This window comes from Trichogramma pretiosum, unplaced genomic scaffold, assembly GCF_000599845.2.
Source record: "Trichogramma pretiosum strain Unisexual culture from Peru unplaced genomic scaffold, Tpre_2.0 scaffold7, whole genome shotgun sequence".
NCBI lineage: Eukaryota > Metazoa > Arthropoda > Insecta > Hymenoptera > Trichogrammatidae > Trichogramma > Trichogramma pretiosum.
This window is the reverse complement of record NW_019641639.1, coordinates 2,708,090-2,725,609: the sequence shown is the minus strand read 5'-3', so window position 1 is coordinate 2,725,609 and position 17,520 is coordinate 2,708,090. Positions and strand designations below refer to the sequence as shown.

At 42.9% G+C, this 17,520-nt stretch overlaps 2 protein-coding genes across 4 annotated transcripts; one reads left to right on the top strand and one right to left on the bottom strand.

Annotated features, from left to right (window-relative positions):
* Positions 1 to 2,027: 2,027 nt before the first annotated feature.
* LOC106648612 (protein henna) lies at positions 2,028 to 8,624 on the top strand. Of its 2 annotated transcripts, none has more exons than XM_014365634.2 (8): positions 2,028 to 2,456; positions 4,968 to 5,096; positions 5,475 to 5,629; positions 5,700 to 5,882; positions 5,973 to 6,169; positions 7,107 to 7,369; positions 7,455 to 7,684; positions 7,897 to 8,624. In XM_014365634.2, the coding sequence occupies exons 1-8, from the start codon at positions 2,397 to 2,399 to the stop codon at positions 8,057 to 8,059; spliced, it is 1,380 nt and encodes a 459-aa protein (XP_014221120.1). In that variant the 5' UTR covers positions 2,028 to 2,396; the 3' UTR covers positions 8,060 to 8,624. The 2 variants fall into 2 exon arrangements, with proteins under 2 accessions (XP_014221120.1, XP_014221121.1); XM_014365635.2 differs by lacking the exon at positions 2,028 to 2,456 and adding an exon at positions 4,655 to 4,872.
* Positions 8,319 to 15,446, bottom strand: LOC106648611 (circadian locomoter output cycles protein kaput). 2 transcript variants are annotated; one of them, XM_014365631.2, is made up of 12 exons: positions 15,214 to 15,446; positions 14,234 to 14,278; positions 14,018 to 14,166; positions 13,847 to 13,938; positions 13,184 to 13,379; positions 12,991 to 13,086; positions 12,842 to 12,917; positions 12,512 to 12,750; positions 12,185 to 12,435; positions 11,594 to 12,112; positions 11,356 to 11,529; positions 8,319 to 11,286 (listed from the first exon to the last, which is right to left on the bottom strand). In XM_014365631.2, the coding sequence occupies exons 1-12, from the start codon at positions 15,255 to 15,257 to the stop codon at positions 10,852 to 10,854; spliced, it is 2,316 nt and encodes a 771-aa protein (XP_014221117.1). In that variant the 5' UTR covers positions 15,258 to 15,446; the 3' UTR covers positions 8,319 to 10,851. The 2 variants fall into 2 exon arrangements, with proteins under 2 accessions (XP_014221117.1, XP_023315373.1); XM_023459605.1 differs by lacking the exon at positions 15,214 to 15,446 and adding an exon at positions 14,400 to 14,716.
* Between the last annotated feature and the right edge of the window lie 2,074 nt (positions 15,447 to 17,520).

Below are 17,520 nucleotides of genomic sequence, written 5' to 3'. Positions count from 1 at the left end.
CGTGTGTGCTCCTAATGCGTGTATGTGTGTGTGTGCAAGCTTACCATTGCAGATGAAAAAAGCGGCCAAAAGCAGCCAAGACAGTCTTCCACACATTTTTCTCGTCTTCTTTTGAATCACGTATGATATACGTCACTACGCACCAAAGTGGATGTCACTCGACACTCGATGTGATCTCGAAAGCTTTACATGTTTTCGAACGCGCACGCGAGCTTGCAAGCTCGCTGATTTACAAGCTCGGGGATACTGCGATGATCGCGACTCGCGTGGCTGCTGAGCCGCTACTACTGCCGCCGCTGGAGCGCGCACGAGCTTTTCATCGCTCTCTTGCTCTCTCTCTCTCTCTCTGTGTCTGTGTGTGCCGGTATATCCACAGCGGCGCAGAGAGCGGAATCGGCGGCTCGGCGTTTGGCGCGCCTGCTCGTTGGCAAGCCCGGTGTGCAGCTCTGTGTGGCAGGCTACAGCAGCAGCTGTTGATTCGGCAAGGGTTTACGATCGCGCGCGCGCGCGCCACTACTCCGCACTCTGCACATTACGGGCCCTCGCTGCGCGCCGCGGCGATTTTTCATCGAGATACTTACGATTGCGTAATTTGTATATGCTTATAATTAGGTGACTAAAAGTTTCTTCTGTGCTGCAGTACACCATTTCTTGAGAAAAAGATATAAAAGTAAATAAAAAAATATGGTGCGATATTATAACGGCTGTTGCAATAAATTTACACTACAAAGCACATCGAATAAACTTCCCGCTGCATTTATTTCACTATTTTCATTTTCTCTCTCTCTCCTTCCTCCAGCATTGAAACTTTGGTCGCATAAATAAACAAGGGTAGTTTGCTGCAACTTATATATACTCGTATTTACAAAGTTTTCGTAATGATTTTTTTTATGCAAAAACTTAACAAAACAGCTATACCACGCGCAGTTGCAGTTGCAGCAACAGCCATGTTTATCATTGTTAACGTTTTCAAAAGCTCCTACTGCTGCTGCTGCTCATACTCGGGCGTCATCTGGCGCGCTTTGGAAATTTAGGTCCGATAGAGAGATGCCTTTTCCGAGCGCGCGAGCGCCTTTTATTATTACATAAGCTGCTGCAGCGTCGCGGACCCTGAGAAAAGGCTGCAAGTTGCGAGTACGAATGTGCAGTGCGCAACTATAACGCATTCGAATTAAACTTTTACGCTCGAGCTTGCGCGCGTGAGCTTCGAAAAGTTCAAATAAATTTGCATTATGAAGTTTCGTTTCGGGAGGAACTTTCGCTGCTGCAGCCGCACGCCGGTACACACGCACAAAGGGGTATTTTGTGCGACTGCGGAAAAACCCGGTTTTCTTCCAGTTCGAAAGCACGTCAAAAAAGACGATCCTTTTTTTTTCCACATTTAGAACAGGTGTATTTAGCATTGAACTACTTCATAATTGGTATGAATAACAGTTGGGTATTAGTTGTGTATCATCTGTTTGCCTCGAGCAAATATCGTGTGAATTTTAGGGGTTTTGCGCGCACACACACACACAATCTATACATGATATATTAATAGCTTATAGCGTTATAATATCATCGAATGTTCGCAAACATTCGCACGATTTATGAGCGCGTCGCGTTATCTCTCGGAACAACTATATATACGTTTTTTTTCTCGGGTACTGGTGTACTCTGGTGTGTAGCGTAATGCTGAAAAATCCATAAAACGGCAAGATTACGTTGACTCGCAACAACGAGGCGATGAAAATAGAACGTCATGCGCACAAATATCATTCGGTATATAAAAGTTGATGAGCCGACAATTTTCACCACAGCCATTCACCAACTTTCGAGCGACGACGAGCGTTTCACAATAATGCCCCGATAAAATAATCAATTATAACGAGCTGCACACAGATATGCAAATCAAACACACACGCAGTTTCTGTGCCGTTGAGAAAGAAAGAGAACACGAGCTGCTCTCTCCCCTCCACCAGTCGGCAGCAGCATCTCTTCCGATCGAGTGGAGCCCGAGTGTTTATATATCCACATACATAAATATATCGAGCTACTTGTTGCTCCCGCGACTCAGGCGCTACTTGGACTCTCTCGGCCGATCGATATATCGCCGGGTTTGTGCGCGTGTTGTTTTTGTTAAAAAAAAAGCTCGTGTGCACATAGTAAGAAAACAAAAATCGCGACATAAATCGTGCACAAAAAGCCAAGAGGTGGTCTGTCTCCGAGACACATCGGCAATATATCTATAGAGCCCTGCAGCATCTCTCGCTCGTTGTTAGTCGCCGCGTGGAAAACTATAGCTAAAGTCAACGGTATACATATATACGAGGGACAACATTTGCTCGCTACACTCGTGCTTTTCTCGAACATTGTTGTACATCGAAGCGGGTCGCGCGCGCGTGTGAAATCCAAACATGATGAGGCGAACTGGAGCCGAAGTTGAAGTACAGATTTCCGGATCCCCACCGGATAAGGTGAGTTTCCACGCGCGCAATATGCGATTTTCTCTGTGTGTATGTATGTGCTGCACCGCTCGTTGTTTTTGAAGCGTCTCATCCTAGTTTCGAAAGTCATGTTAAATTCATGCAGAGCGGGGCATCGGTTTTCCATTTAATGGGGCTGAACTTTGCGAATCGCCGCTCGATATAGCTGCTTCTGCTGCTGCTACTGCTTCGTATATACAATTTTCCCTCCGTTTTAATCGAGTTGTACGGCCGTTCTTTGTACGACTTTTTTATCTCTCTCTCTCTCTCTCAAAAAACGAGATTTCCGGGCAGTGACGCTTTATGCTTAGTTCTTGTAAAAAATTCAAATTTTTGACCCGCAGTGAGCTTGCGACGAGTGCGAGAGCTTCAAAAATGTCCCACGGAATAACACACAAATTACGCCAATCCCGGGCTCATTCCGCCCTTTTCTAGTCCGCGCAGAAGTCGGTCCGCGCAAAAACAAGAAGCATTTTATACGTCCCTCCACTGCTGCTCGCATGTATTAACTCGCTCTAATTTAAACCGGCTTGTCAGTCGAGTTCTCGGTGGCCCGAAGATGCGCGCGGACGAATGTACTAAAAAAAACCAACGAAAAAAAATGCAGCTCTACGTGTTGCTGACGACCTCCGAACGAACGAACGAAAAAAAGAAAAGAAGGAAGAAAAAGCTGCACGTTGATGGGTTCGGTGTATCAAGCCGCCCCGTGGTACGCAATTAGGCAAAGTCGCTCGATGAACTTCAACAAAAAAAAAAAGTAGCGAAGTAGTTAATGTACTGTATATAGCCTGGTGGAGGTGGTACAGGAGAGCTCGTTACGTTTTCGGAGTGGAGATAGATAGGCTAGACGAGCGAATTTATTCAGCGAGTCATCGTCATTTTGAAAATCGATTCCTTGGCTACGTCTCGAGTAACTCGAGATTCCCGTGTTTATAGAGAGAGACAATTTCTTTCCATATCGTCATTCTCGGCATTATAAATCGAATTTGCATCCCTCTCACTCGTCGAGCGCCACCCAAAGTTCAACGGCCTTTTGATCGGTAAGATCCTTCGCGAGCAAACCCATATCGAGGGTGGCGGACCGAGGAAATGAAGGAAGCCGCCGCCAGCACCACCGAGAGGAAAATTCCCTTGCTCTACTGCTACTACGTGTAAAAGAAGATGTATTTTCGAAGTTACGCGACGAGCGATGACGTTGATGCCATCAACGAGCGAGCGAGAGACAACACACCCTCGCGCGCGCTAAATTACCTCCGACGTTGCATCGCGCGCGAGATCCAATTTTCGTCGTCGTGCAGCAGCAGCAGTAGCAGCAGCCGCCCTCCGTATATATACACAGGTAATAGCAGGGGAAGCAGTTCTCATTGAAATTATAACTGCGGTATTAAGCGGCGCGAATCGTATAGAGCACTCTCGATGATTTTCGACTGGCTTCCTTCCTGTTTTGGGGGGAAAATGTAAATTACTCGCGGGAAAAGCCCGAGAAAACGGAGAGTAAGAGATAATAATCGATCGCGTGCGTGTTTGTGTGTATTATATGAACTTTCGGAAAATGATGCAAAGATAATGATTTATTGCGACCGTGAGAAAGGTCTCTCTCGCAGAGCACCGTGAAATGATCTTGAAAATTGCATCATTCCTTAACTCTTTGCCTGCCGAAAAAAAGTGATCGGCGATGATGAAACAAATACATCATGTTCCGCGATGCTGCTCTCCAATGCGATAATAAATATACATATAGTTATTGATTACTATAACAATTGTATGCGAGCGCGTGTTTACACACGCATTGATAAAGCTAATACGTGCGATCGTAAGGTGGAGAAAAAGTAAATATGGGAGTTTTTAGAGTTTATAATTTTTAAGCAAATACAATACAAATCATGATCATGTTTGTGTCTGAATAATATGATTATATTGAAAAAAAGTCATACCGATTATGTATGATTTCTCGAACGAGCGCCGTTATCGAGATGACGACATAACATAATAAGTAATACTCGAGCGTAATTGCATCGTCATATCCCACACTGGGTATATACAAAGTCAAAGTGAAATTTCAAAAATGTTCGGTATTCTTTTGTAAAAAGATCCAGTCGAAGAGAGATGGAGAGGGAAAACAATCACGAGAGAGCGGAGAAGGGCAACAGCTTCCGAAGCCACTTACACACCTATAAGAGCACATGGCTCGACAGAAACTATTCGTATTCGAGTATCGATCTTCAATCGCGTTCGTCAATTCGTCTCAATTTTTCTCGAGTCCTTCTCTTCTGTCGTATTATTGTTGAATAAAATCGCGAGTGACATTCAAGTATACAATTTTTTGCATCAAAATCGATCGATAAATGTGTGTCTGTTTATTAGTAGTGAATCTCAGAGTGAATTAAACATGTTGATAATACAGGATGTACGGCTCTTTAAAATCATAAGTTTACGACTATTTAGTTCAGCAAATTGAAGTCTCATTTCTAAAACTTTCTTTGCACCGAAAACTTTTTGCAGCCGAAACTTATGAGTGGAGGGAACTACATCAAGGAGGGCAGGGACTCGGCCAAGAGCACTTGTCTGATATTTTCGCCGCGAGAGGAGGACGAAGTTGGCGCGCTCGGTCGCTATCTTCAACTTTTTGCCGTAAGTACAAATTTTGGGAACAAAGATTTCTTCCTCGACAAAACTAAGTTAATCTTTTTAACAAACCTCTGTAAAACCTTATGGTTTGCACTCTGCGGAGATTTCTTTTTCTTTTCTTTTTTTTTACAAAATTGTTTCGACTCTCGAGCGAGCGATGGAAAAATATTAACAATTTACCCGCGGAAAAATTCGTAAATTTTTCTTACATAGCTCTTTACACGATAGCAAATGAAGCGAAATTGTTTCCGACATTTTTTGTACTTTGTAAAAAATTTCATCAGTAATGCACACAACAATTACGAGTCGTAACTTGGAAAGAAAAGAAAACACAATCATAGTCGCGATCGATTGAAAATTTCATAAAAAATTTTTTTACAGAAACACAAAGTCAATCTGCTTCACATCGAGTCCCGAAGCAGTTTACGACAGGCCAATGGGTACGAGTTCATGGTCGAGTGCGCACCGGGAGGCGATCTAGGCCAGGCCGTGGAGGAGCTTCAACATCAGTGTGGATATTTCTCGATTATTTCAAGGTACACTTTATACACATTACAATGACATCGGCTTTTTCATCGAATCGACGTAATAATTATGCATTTGCAGGAACTACCGAGACAACCTTGGCACTGTGCCGTGGTTTCCGCGTCGTATGCGCGACCTCGACAAGTTCGCCAATCAGATCCTGTCCTACGGCTCGGAGCTCGACTCCGATCACCCGGGCTTCACCGATCCGGTCTACAGAGCCCGGCGAAAGTACTTCGCCGACATCGCCTACAATTACAAATAGTAATGACCCGTACATAATTTCTCTACGATTTCGGGATAGAGTATTATTATTTTCTCGTGGTTCTTATTGGGTTGATTTTTTTTGCGCAGTGGCCAACCCATTCCGAGGGTCGACTACACCGAGGAGGAGACGAAAACCTGGGGCGCCGTGTTTCGAAAATTGACGGAATTGTATCCCAAGTACGCGTGCCGAGAGCACAATCACGTGTTTCCATTGTTGATCGAAAATTGCGGATACAAGGAGGATAATATCCCGCAACTCGAGGACATTTCCAACTTCTTGAAAGGTGAGTCTTGCCGAGAGTCAATTATTTATACGATCTCGCTAATAACGCTCCGAGAGAGAGAGAGAGAGAGAGAAAAAAGATTTAAATTACGCTGATCGGCGAGTGCGCTCGCGTAATGTGAAATTGAAGAGAGAAAAAAATCACATACTTACCGCGTGCACTTTTTTTTATTTTACGCAACGGCGCTTTTGCACAACGACACAATATCGCAGCGCTCGATACAAAAACATATTTGTCGAGATCTTGACGGGGGGTGGTGGGAGAGGAAAAATAATGTAACGCCACCGACGTCACTCGAGGCTGCGAAAAAAAACAGAGAGAAACACAGAAAATCGGGTGGTACGCATCGATAAAAGTACACAATGTACAATCTCTGGACCAGTGCGAAGCGCGAAGATAACGTTCTCACCGATAATATATACACATGTGACGGATCGTTCTCGAAATCAATTGCTCAATTTACTCTCCTACTTTACATAATAACGTCAATAAATACAATCGTCCCTCGCTAATTGCTTATTGGGCGTATGATAATGCGTATAATAATATCGTGTCAATGGCTCTGACAGATTTTCTTTCGGTTGGAGGCGTGATTGCGGCTTATCATCGCGTATTCATGTGCATCGAGATGTTTCCTCACTATAATATTATTATTACATAATGGAAGCTGCAACGATCCTAATATATAATTATTTCATCGCGTATACACAACCTCGATGAATTATAGTTATTAGTAGAGTGCGAAAAAAAAGGCCGCACACACAGCTCTCGAATCATCTTAGATTACGCTCATAGTAATTTCTCAACTACATGTGCGTATATATTTTCGCGCAGGTATCGGATGAAGCGCGCGCGTATAGCATTACGATATATCGCAATAATTTAAGCAAAAAAAAAAAAATAATGGAATGTGCATCGGGTTTTGTTGCTTTTGCAGATTGCACGGGTTTCACGCTGCGGCCGGTGGCGGGTCTTCTTTCGTCGCGTGACTTCCTCGCCGGTCTCGCCTTCCGAGTGTTTCACAGCACGCAGTACATCAGGCACAGCAGCAAGCCCCTGTACACGCCCGAGCCCGACGTCTGCCACGAGGTGCTGGGCCACGTGCCGCTCTTCGCCGATCCGGCCTTCGCTCAGTTCTCGCAGGTCATCGGACTGGCGTCGCTCGGCGCACCCGACGAGTACATCGAGAAGCTCGCCACGGTTCGGACTCACTTTCATTTTCTTTTTAATCTCTGTTCCGGCGAACAATCGTTTATAAAAACAAAATCGTTTGAAAATTTTCCAGTGCTTCTGGTTCACGGTCGAGTTCGGCCTCTGTCGGCAGAACGGCGAGCTCAAAGCCTACGGCGCCGGTCTGTTGTCGTCGTTCGGTGAGCTCGAGTACAGCATGAGCGGCGAGCCCGAGCTCAGGGCCTTCGAGCCCGCCGTCACGGCCCTGCAGAAGTATCCGATTACCGAGTACCAGCCGGTCTACTTCGTGGCCGAGGATTTCGAGGATGCCAAGGAAAAAATGATGTGAGTATAATTATAGCGAGAGTTTTGTTATTGCGGAGATTCATTATTATGCACTCGAGAGAGAGATAAGAGATTGTGGAGTTTTTTCGAGCATCTTCTCTTTCTCTCTCTCTCTCTCTCTCTCTCGTGAGCGCTTAAAAGGTCAACGTTACACAAAGACCGATTACAAACTTTCGAGATTCATAACAAATCCGATTTTACATTTTGCGCAGAAAATTCGCAGAAACCATTCCGCGGAGTTTCGGTGTCAGATACGATCCGTACACGCAATCCATCAGCATAATAGACAGCAAGTATCAAGTGGAGGAGCTCGTGAATAATGTTAATGTGGAGATGCAGATTCTAATGGACGCTTTGAGAAAATTGAAAAACTAGCGGCTGCAGCGACTCTTGTGCCTCTCTGTGCGGTTGCGTAATCCGCTCTTTTTACCTGGTAGTTCATAAATTCATTATTTTTGTAGTGAGTCTAGATTGGTAAGATGCAAATACTTGATAAGCGTTTAATTTTTAGAGTATAGAGTTAGACTTCGTTCGTCAAAAATTGAAAGGGATAAAATTGTAAATAAAATGACTTGTATAAAAGATTATTTATTAAAATTTAGGAGTAGGTTGCAGAATGAAATAAAATGTCGTGTCGCATTTGAATTTGCAGAAAGCTTTATATTCATGGTATTCAAAAAAATATTCGGCATTGAAATTTTCTCGACGTTGAAAAATATTTTCAGAAATATAAATCGCTGCATTTTTTATTTTTCGTAATAAATATAATCTTTGGAATGCTTGATTTAGGTTAGTGAATACGTTTTGTTTTTCGTTATTTTTTTTGCTACAATATACATGTTACGTTCTATGATAAAAACGTCGTCGTCAATTTTTTATACGAACATATAGTCATCCATATTATTATTAAATAATAAAATTTATACAGTTACAAAATATACGATCTGTTGAAAAATATTTCATTTTACCCTGTAATTAAGTATAGAGCTTAATAATACATACATTATGCTACGGACTAAGCTAACATTAGTTTTTCGTTTTAAAATTTGTTTTTTGGTCCTGCTTCTTAGATTAGTCTGCATAAGGTCTCTTGATGTGGCTTCGTAATACTTGTTGAAAATATTTAGAACTACAAATTTCAAAATAGAAAATTTTAATTTAGAGACCTTACTGATCACCGTGAAATTTTTTTTAAGTCCCGATTTGAATTGAACTTTGGTCCTACAATTGAGGAAGTTTAAATTCAAAAAAATATTTCTCGATCAAATGCAATTCGTTTCTTATTTCCTAAAAGTTCGAATAATTTATTGTCATTCCGTTACCATATAAAACTATTTTTTCAACATCGTTTCGATTGAAAAAAATCTATATGGGACGTTGCACGGGGGCTTTAATCACATTCAATTTAGATATAAGATTTATATAAAATGGCGAGGAAGATTTATCAATCCCATCAACTATTTACACAAATGTTATTATGCAATAGGTAAATTTATGATATATCTATATATGCGATGCGTATTTACAGTTTTTGTCAAAAGTTGAGTTTCTTTCAACTTTCCCAGTTATAAGCACGTCCAAATATAGCGCTAACGCACGGTAAATATTAAAAATATATCTTAATAATTGCACACTGATGTAATCACTTTGATTTTCTTTCTATCTAAATTTTCAAACTATTACAACCGTACATTAAATCTTTCAATTTAAATGTTTGAGTTGATTCAAAAGAAATAATCTATTTGGCAAGAGTTGAATTTTTTTAGGAAAGACTGCATTGTGACTTCTCTTGAAACCTAGCTTTGAAGTAACTAATTATCATGAATTTCAACATTAAGTGGTATAATCACCAAAAGTTAATAACTTTATATTTTTTCCACGGAATGGAATGTTGTTTGACTGGTAGAAATGCTCAATATTTTATGGCTAGTTTTTTGGACAACAAAAAAGTTTCTTAGACATTTAAGAACTTCGGATCAAAAGTGTAGTGTTTTTCAATATTTTTATGGCCTAATTCTCCATGTCTTTTTTAAAATATTTTTTTGACCATTTTCGACAACATGAAATTCGCTGGAGTTACTATTTGTTTTTCATGAGTTATTTTTAATTTTTTATACTTGAAAAGTAAAACATCAATTAAATTGTCTTTGTTAATTTGATTCGTATAGCATCATCTTTGATGCTTGAATTTTATAAATGATTGCTGTATTTGTACTATATCATGTTAGGAAATAATCACGTTCCTCAATTAATTCTGTGTACAATGATTTAAAAAATTCAAATTTAAAATTTTCGCGATGTTTTCCGATGAAATACAAACGGCATTCAACTTTTAGTGATCAAAAATAGGTTTTGCAATAGGCACTGGATTTTTTAGCACTAATGATAAGTTTGCTTCATAGACTATTTCAGAAAATAGTTCAGTATAAACCGCCAAGGGTGCTTCGTTCGAAACTGCGTTTACAGAATTAAAGGTACTCGCCATCTAGCGGTGGTGGCTTAAAGTGGTACTATGGTATTGAAGTGGTTCAAAACTGATCTGAATTTTTAGAAACAGTAGAATTGTCGTTTTCAGGACATCAAAAATCTGTTAAATATTTCTAATAACATTGTATCGAAAAACTCTCCAAAAGCATGTCAATTTATTGTAAATATACTTTGAAACAATTTGAATGGGTATTTCTTGGTCACTAGGCCATTATGAATGCTGAGAATTTCTACCAGGTACAAGCTCGTTTATAATTGACACGTCTTACAAACATGATTCTATAATTAACGAAAAGACATTTCGACTACCTAATTGTCCTATTTTCGAAAATACTTTTTCCAAACTGTAAGATTTTTTTCTCTCCCTTCGATAAATATAATTCAAGCACCGATTAAATATTTATATCTACAGTTATGGATGTTAATCGATAAACGTATTTTACATTGATAGAAAAAAAAATGTTTAACGTTACACTTGTATGATTAAAATGCATGATACTTGTACGTTTGGTTACCTCTGATAACATCTACAAAAATCCGCGTCGATCGTCGGCTATATAATTGTCCATTATCATTCTCACTCACGTGGTTCTCCCTGGTAACTATCGGCATATATGTGAAACGTTCACCGTTGTGGATAAAATCAACGCGAAAGTCACTATTAACACAGATTTCTTCTTCTAATTTCTCGGCGGTCTCTGCGGCTGCTGCTGTTGCTGTTGCTGCTGAGCAGTGGTCGCGTCCATATTCGCGTAAATAAGATCGTTCGGTTGGCACATTTGAAAAGCTATGAGATCCGTTTGCTGCTCGTCGCGATGTTGACTCTGCTGCTGCTGCTGCTGATTGAGCTGCGAAACCAGCTGTGGATTCTGATGCTGGGACTGTTGCGGTTGCTGCTGCGTCGGGGTCTGCTGGGGTGTCATCATCTGTACGTGATTCGACATGGGCGACGGCGACACCGGCAAGGTATGCGGAAACATCTCCGTTGGCACTATATTCACGGGCAGAGTGATGGGCACTGGGAACGTGCCGACCGTCGGGATCGTCTGGTGAGGCGGATTCACGCAGCGGGTCGGCTGTTGGCACGGTACGTTCGCGTTGTATGGCACGCCAACCTGTCGCAATGATCATCGATCAACGAAAAATTCAAATTTACGTTCTAAAATATTATGTTCAAAAATTACATTGAGTAGGGGTGAAAATATTCCGTATCTGGCTATCAAAAGTTGTTCCGATACTCGGCGTAGTTCCTCCTGCTGGTGGACTATCAATTGTTGCAACTCCTCGTGCTTTCGTTGTAGCTCGTCTTGAATCTGATTCGGCGCCGGGGGCATCACCAAGCCTTGCTGATGAAGTATCTGCGTGAAAAGTAAACGTTATAGTGAGATTCAACTGAAAAATTAAAAAAATTTTTAGTGGTACCTCGGTGGCTTGAAGCGGCGCGATTATCGCCGTGTTCGATGGATACGCCTCGGCGACCAGGGGATCCACCGTCACAGAGGCGTACTGCGTCGGTTCCAGATAATCGGGACAGTGCTGAGGTTGTGGCTGAGGCTGAGGCTGAGGCTGCTGCTCGATCTTCATCTTTTGCACCATTTGTTGTTGTTGTTGTTGTTGTTGCTGTTGCTGCTGAGGCTGAGGTTGAGGTTGATACGTTTGTTGCTGCTGCTGCTGTTGAGAATCCGTCGACCCGATATCGTTGCTCGGTATCATCTGCTGCTGCTTCAAACTCGCCGAGCTGCTGGTCGAGGGTACCTTATCCCTGGAGACGTGCTGAGGGGTCGATTGATACGATCTGGAATTTCGCGAACAAGCCGATACGGAGGTGGTGTCGGAATCGTTTCCCTGATGGCGAATTCGCGACGATCGCAACGCTACCGATTTTGAGGTTTTCAAGGACTTCGACGAGCCCGACGGCGTGTGAACGTGACTCATGGAATTCTGAAAAATTAAATTTATCGTTTTGAAATTTGCCAAAAGTACCGAAGTTTGATTGAAAAAAATAATACTCACGTTTCGACGCTTCGTCGATGTCATTATCGTGCTGTCGTCCTGCTCGCGGATGCTCGAAAACTCATCAACTCCCCGTCGCATCTGCTTGACGACGTCGATGTAGCTGACCACGTGATGAGTGCAGACGATGAACTCGGGCTTGGAGTTCCACTGATTGTACGTGATGTAGAAGCGAGTCTGCAGCCAGATCCATTGCTGTCCTTTGGTGAGAAATCGATAGTGGCACGAGGTGCCTTCGCCTTTCTTCATCACTGCGACGAATATAATGATTAATCATGAAGAAATAACGTCTTGTTTTGAAGAAAAAAAGGACGGATCGATACTTACGCGATTCGTGGCAGGTGACGACTTTGTCCAAGTCGTCGATGTGGTAGTAGTCGTAGCCGGACGTACCGAGAACCTCGAAGGGCAGATAGCCGATGATGGGCGGCGCTCGATGATCCAGAAACAAAAATTTCCACTCCAGACTGTGTCGCGACGTGAACTCCGTCTTTGTGTTGTCCATGACGGACATCTCTCGTATCAGTTGAGGCAGTTGAAGGCGACCGGTGCATACGAATACGGTTCTTCATTTTTTATTTACAAAAAGAAATGATTTTATGAATATTTTTTTTCAATTGGAAAAAAGTTAAATAATCAATAAAGCCTAAGCATTACTTGGATTCCCCGCTGGCACTGCCGCCGAATCTACTATTAGGCATCATGCTGTCAATGTCCGAATCGTTATCCGTCCCTAATAAGAAAGAAACAGGATATGAATTTTCAGTTGGAATGCTAGATATTACATTCATACGGCATTGACTTACGGAAATATCCAATAAACTGTATGAGCTCGTAAATGGGCTCTTCTCTAAAATCCAGACCGCCGCGTTTCAGATGACACAAAAAAGACACTTGATGCTCTGCAAATAACGAGTCACACAGAGAAATCATTATAATATGAAACTCCCAGGCTCGGGTCATAGACGCGCAAAATGTAATAAAGAAAAAAACCCCAACCTTTTTTAATACTACTTTGATCTCTAGCATTGGCTAAAATATTGTACAGATGAGATTGTTCCTCCTCCAAGGCTATTTCGTAGATGGTAGAGTTGGTCAGCTCGCTCGGCAAGTAGCCCAGCAGAGAAGTAATGCTCTCGGAAGCGTAGTATATGCGTCCGGAGAATGAAAAAACCATGATGAAACCGTCGAGTGCCTAGAGTTTCATGTAACATTTATCAAGTGCGAGTTTCGTGTAACAAGTGTAAGTTTTTAACTTATAAACCCACACAAGCAGAGCACAGTTTTATCTTCAAGCAGGAATGCATACGGGGCAAAACACCATCGTTACTCCAGCATCTCGCGGAAATAAACATTATGAAGCAATATAAGCATGAACGCGCAATTTCACTTTGACTTATACAATTATTTTGAATTTGCCACTTGCAGATTTACACAAAAAGGTATAATCGCCATCTACCGGTGAAGGTTCAAAGTGGTAGCATTGTGTTGATAGCGGTGAAAATTTTTTTGAAACTAATAAAATTGTCATTGAAAGGTCATTTAAAATGCGCTTTAACTTATAATACAATTGTATCAGAGAATCGTGATTTTTTTTATCATTAGGCCATCGTCAATGTTTTTCATTTCTATTAGGATATTTAAAAAAAAATAGTGTTTTACCTCTAAGGTCAGATGAGTGAACTCTTCGTTTGACAAAAAGGAAGGTTTCCAGTCTTCTTGGATTTCGTTTGCTCGCGACCGAACGGCGAGTTCTGCGGAGAACAAAAATCATTTAAGTATATCTAATTGATAAAATGAAAAAACATGAAAAAAAACAAAGTTCCAACGAACCGTTGTGATTTTTTAAGAAGAGAATCGTCGATTTCAGGACCGTCGATTTGTCCATTTTTCTCGTGTTCGTGCTGACCATGCTGCCGAGCTCGTTGACCAGCATATTGAACTGATCCCTTCGTTTTTTCTCGCTGAGATTTCGAGATTTTCTGCGGCCATAATAAAACGTTAAATAAATTCGAACAATCAATTTTTCGAGTTATAAATAGCTCATACCTCTTTGTGTCATCTTTCTCGTCGTTGTCATCTTCCATGGTATCACTGAAAACAAAAGAAGAATAAAATACAAATTCAGTTGCGACAATGCGGGTATCGAACTTGATTATATAGTAGCAGCACCAAAAGCACGTTTTACGTCGAGCGCATCCGTAAACATACACACCCGTTCCGTGTTGTTGTATGTACATCGAGCATGTGTGCCAAGGTAACTGCCAAATTCGACGCGCAGACGAAACTAGCATAGTATTAGTATATATATTGCATTGACACTTGTGGAAGGTGCGTGTTCGGCGGCGCATCATCATTCGCCGAATTTTCCGCATCGATTCACGCGAACGCGCGCATCTCACGCAAAAAGCTTTTTTTCGTGTAAAAAAGAAAACATATTCAAGCGTATAAACGTTTCGTATACAACGAGAAGTAATTTTAATATAATGTACACAAGCCGAGAGGCGAGTGCGCGATACAATCGAATGTACAATAAGCAGCACACATATAATGTAAACGCGATAAAATACGTATACTACTCTCGTGACGGCGTGCTCGAGTCTCGACTCCGCAGCACTGCACGCACATATGCTTGCGCGCACACACATACACACACATACGCACAACAAGATGCTGAGCTTCGATCGATATGGCTTTTCGCGTACGTACAGAGCGGAATAAACGTCGCTCTCGTAACAGCGCGCCGTGAGTCTCGCGACGAGTAGCGATATTATACACTCGCGCAATCATTTTCCTTCTCTTGCACGTATATCGCTGCATATGCACCGACACACACACACACACACACACACACACTTACAACACTGCGCGAATTCGTACGTACACATGTACTCTACATATATAACCGAGAGCGAAATAACGTCACAAACACCAACACACGTTCGCACGACGATGATGCGCTGCTGCGGAAGAACGAGAGAGAAAAAAGCGCAGGAAAAAGCTCAAACTTCCTGAAACACTGTACTCACTCGGACTGCCTGGTTGAGCTTCTGTTCCTGATGTAGCTCGCCATTGTGTCTGTTTTTTCGTCGGAGCTTCGGGGCTAGTGTACGTTGTGCTGGTCCTCGCGTGCGCACAAACACTCTGTGTGTGCACCGAGCACAGAGGAGAGAGAGATACTCGTTGCTGAAATCACATGTACACGAACACACTGCACTTGTGCATTCACTTTGGATATATATTCGCTCGAGCCTACTATCGGCCGAGCGCGCGCGCGCGCCAACATATACATATAAAACGACGACGACGCTCCGTCTCTCTTTATCTCTCTAGCTGGCTCGCTGGCGGCGCGCGAGAACCGAACTTTTTTGCTCTACTTTTCTGCTGCTGAAATCTGTGTGCCTAAATCTCAACGCGTAAATACGTTTGCAGTATGTTTTCTAAATCTCTCTCTCTCGATTATATATTCAGCATTATTATTTATTCAGCAAAATTAATAATATCGCCTTATCGTTGTACGCTCTCTGCACGGAGTTTGCGCCGTGAGCTAGCAACGTCCAGCCCCCTCCTTTCCGTCGATATCTGTGTGTGTCAGCGTCGTTCCTATCCACCACTACTATCAACTGCTCTGGCGCACTTACTTACGAATTCGTGTCCGTGCAGCGCCATTGCATAAACTGCGCAAGCCCAGGCCAATGTACACATATCGAGATTGTGAAACGTCTACGTGTGCAGCACACGGCGGCTCGCGCTTAGAGAGAGAGAGAATGTGTGCGCGAGTCTGCGTACCCCCCGCCACTACATACGTATAGATGCACGACGTACATTGCGGATATATACCGTATTGCGAACTTGGAGCGATGAAATGTTACTAGGCTTTTCCGCGGCTGACGTTTTCTCACTAGCTACACGATGACGAGTTTTTGCTGGAACTTTCGCGTGCTCATGTTTTATTCGCGGAATGAGGTAACGAACTCGAGTTGGCGCAAAACATTGAATAATTTCGAAACACTTGACAATTTTTATACTCAATTCCAAATTATTGTACAACACAATGTAACGTGATTTTCGTTATTATTTTCGTGAAAATTTAGTCTTGAGCGCGGACGAGATCGTCGGATTGGACAAGCGACTCTGCGAGCTTTTTTTCGTCGTCGTCGTAGTCTTCGTCGTCTTCGCCGTGCCCGCACTCTGCAAGCTGAATTTCGACGTGGCTAAATTATTGTTGATCGCTTTCGGACGATCGGCCTGTATGCCGGTGCTCTTGGTCTCGTGGGCCAGACGCTCGCAGTCGACGAGCTTTTTGCTCGCCTCGCTGCTCGCCTCGAGGTATCGCTTCATGAGGAACGACATGCCGGTCTCGTCGAGGTCGTCGTCGTCGTTCAGCGCGTTGGCGGATCTCAGGCTCTTGGCGTCGAAGCTGCTGGGAGCTTTGCTGCTGCGACTCTTGCTCGAGCTCTTGGTCTTTTTCTTTTCCGATTTTTTGACGCTCTTGGCCGCGGGTTTGTCGTTATTATTCGGCTCCTCCTCGGCGATTTTTTCCGGCTTCTTGATGATCATGCTTCGGGGACTCTTCAGGACTAGGTTCTTCTCGTTCTGGAATTGCGACTTGATGTCATCCAGCTGGCCCATGGTCAACATGGATTTCAGCTGCTTCTTCTGCACGACTATCTCCTCGTCGTTGAGAATGTCGTCGGTCGTTTTGGCTTTGGCCGACTTCGCGGCTGGTTTGCTGCTCTTCGACGGACTGATCGTAGAGACCTTCGAGTCTTGCAGACCAGCCTCCCCACCGGCGTACTTGGACGAGAAATCCTGACTCTTGACGAAGGAAAACTCCCGCTTCTCCGGCCTTGCTTTCTTCTGATTGACTCCTCGCATCAAGTCGGCGAGTTTCAACGGATTTTTTATCAGTTCGGAGATTTTCGGCTTTTCCGGCGGTGCCAGAAGAACGACTTCTTCGGCCTTGGCGGTGTCGAGCTCCAACTTTTGCTTCAATAAATTAGCCGCGCTTGCCGAGCGGGGAGTCGTCTGCTGCTGCTGTCGAACTTCTTTCTTAGCTTTACCGAATTTGAAAGTCTTTTTCTCCATTGAGTCGAGCTGCTTCTTCGTAGCCGTGCGCAGATACTGCTCTTTCACGAGTTTTCGGAAATTTTTGTTGATGCTGGGATCCTTCTCCATTGCTTTCATCTCGTAGGTTCGGTCGAATTTTTTGAAGAAAACTTCCCAAACTTCGTTCGAATTAAAGATCTGCGTCAAACGATGGTCGTGAGCGTCTCGAATCGTACAATTGTAAATTATCAAAATACGTACCTCGTTGCAAATCGGAGAGACCAGGA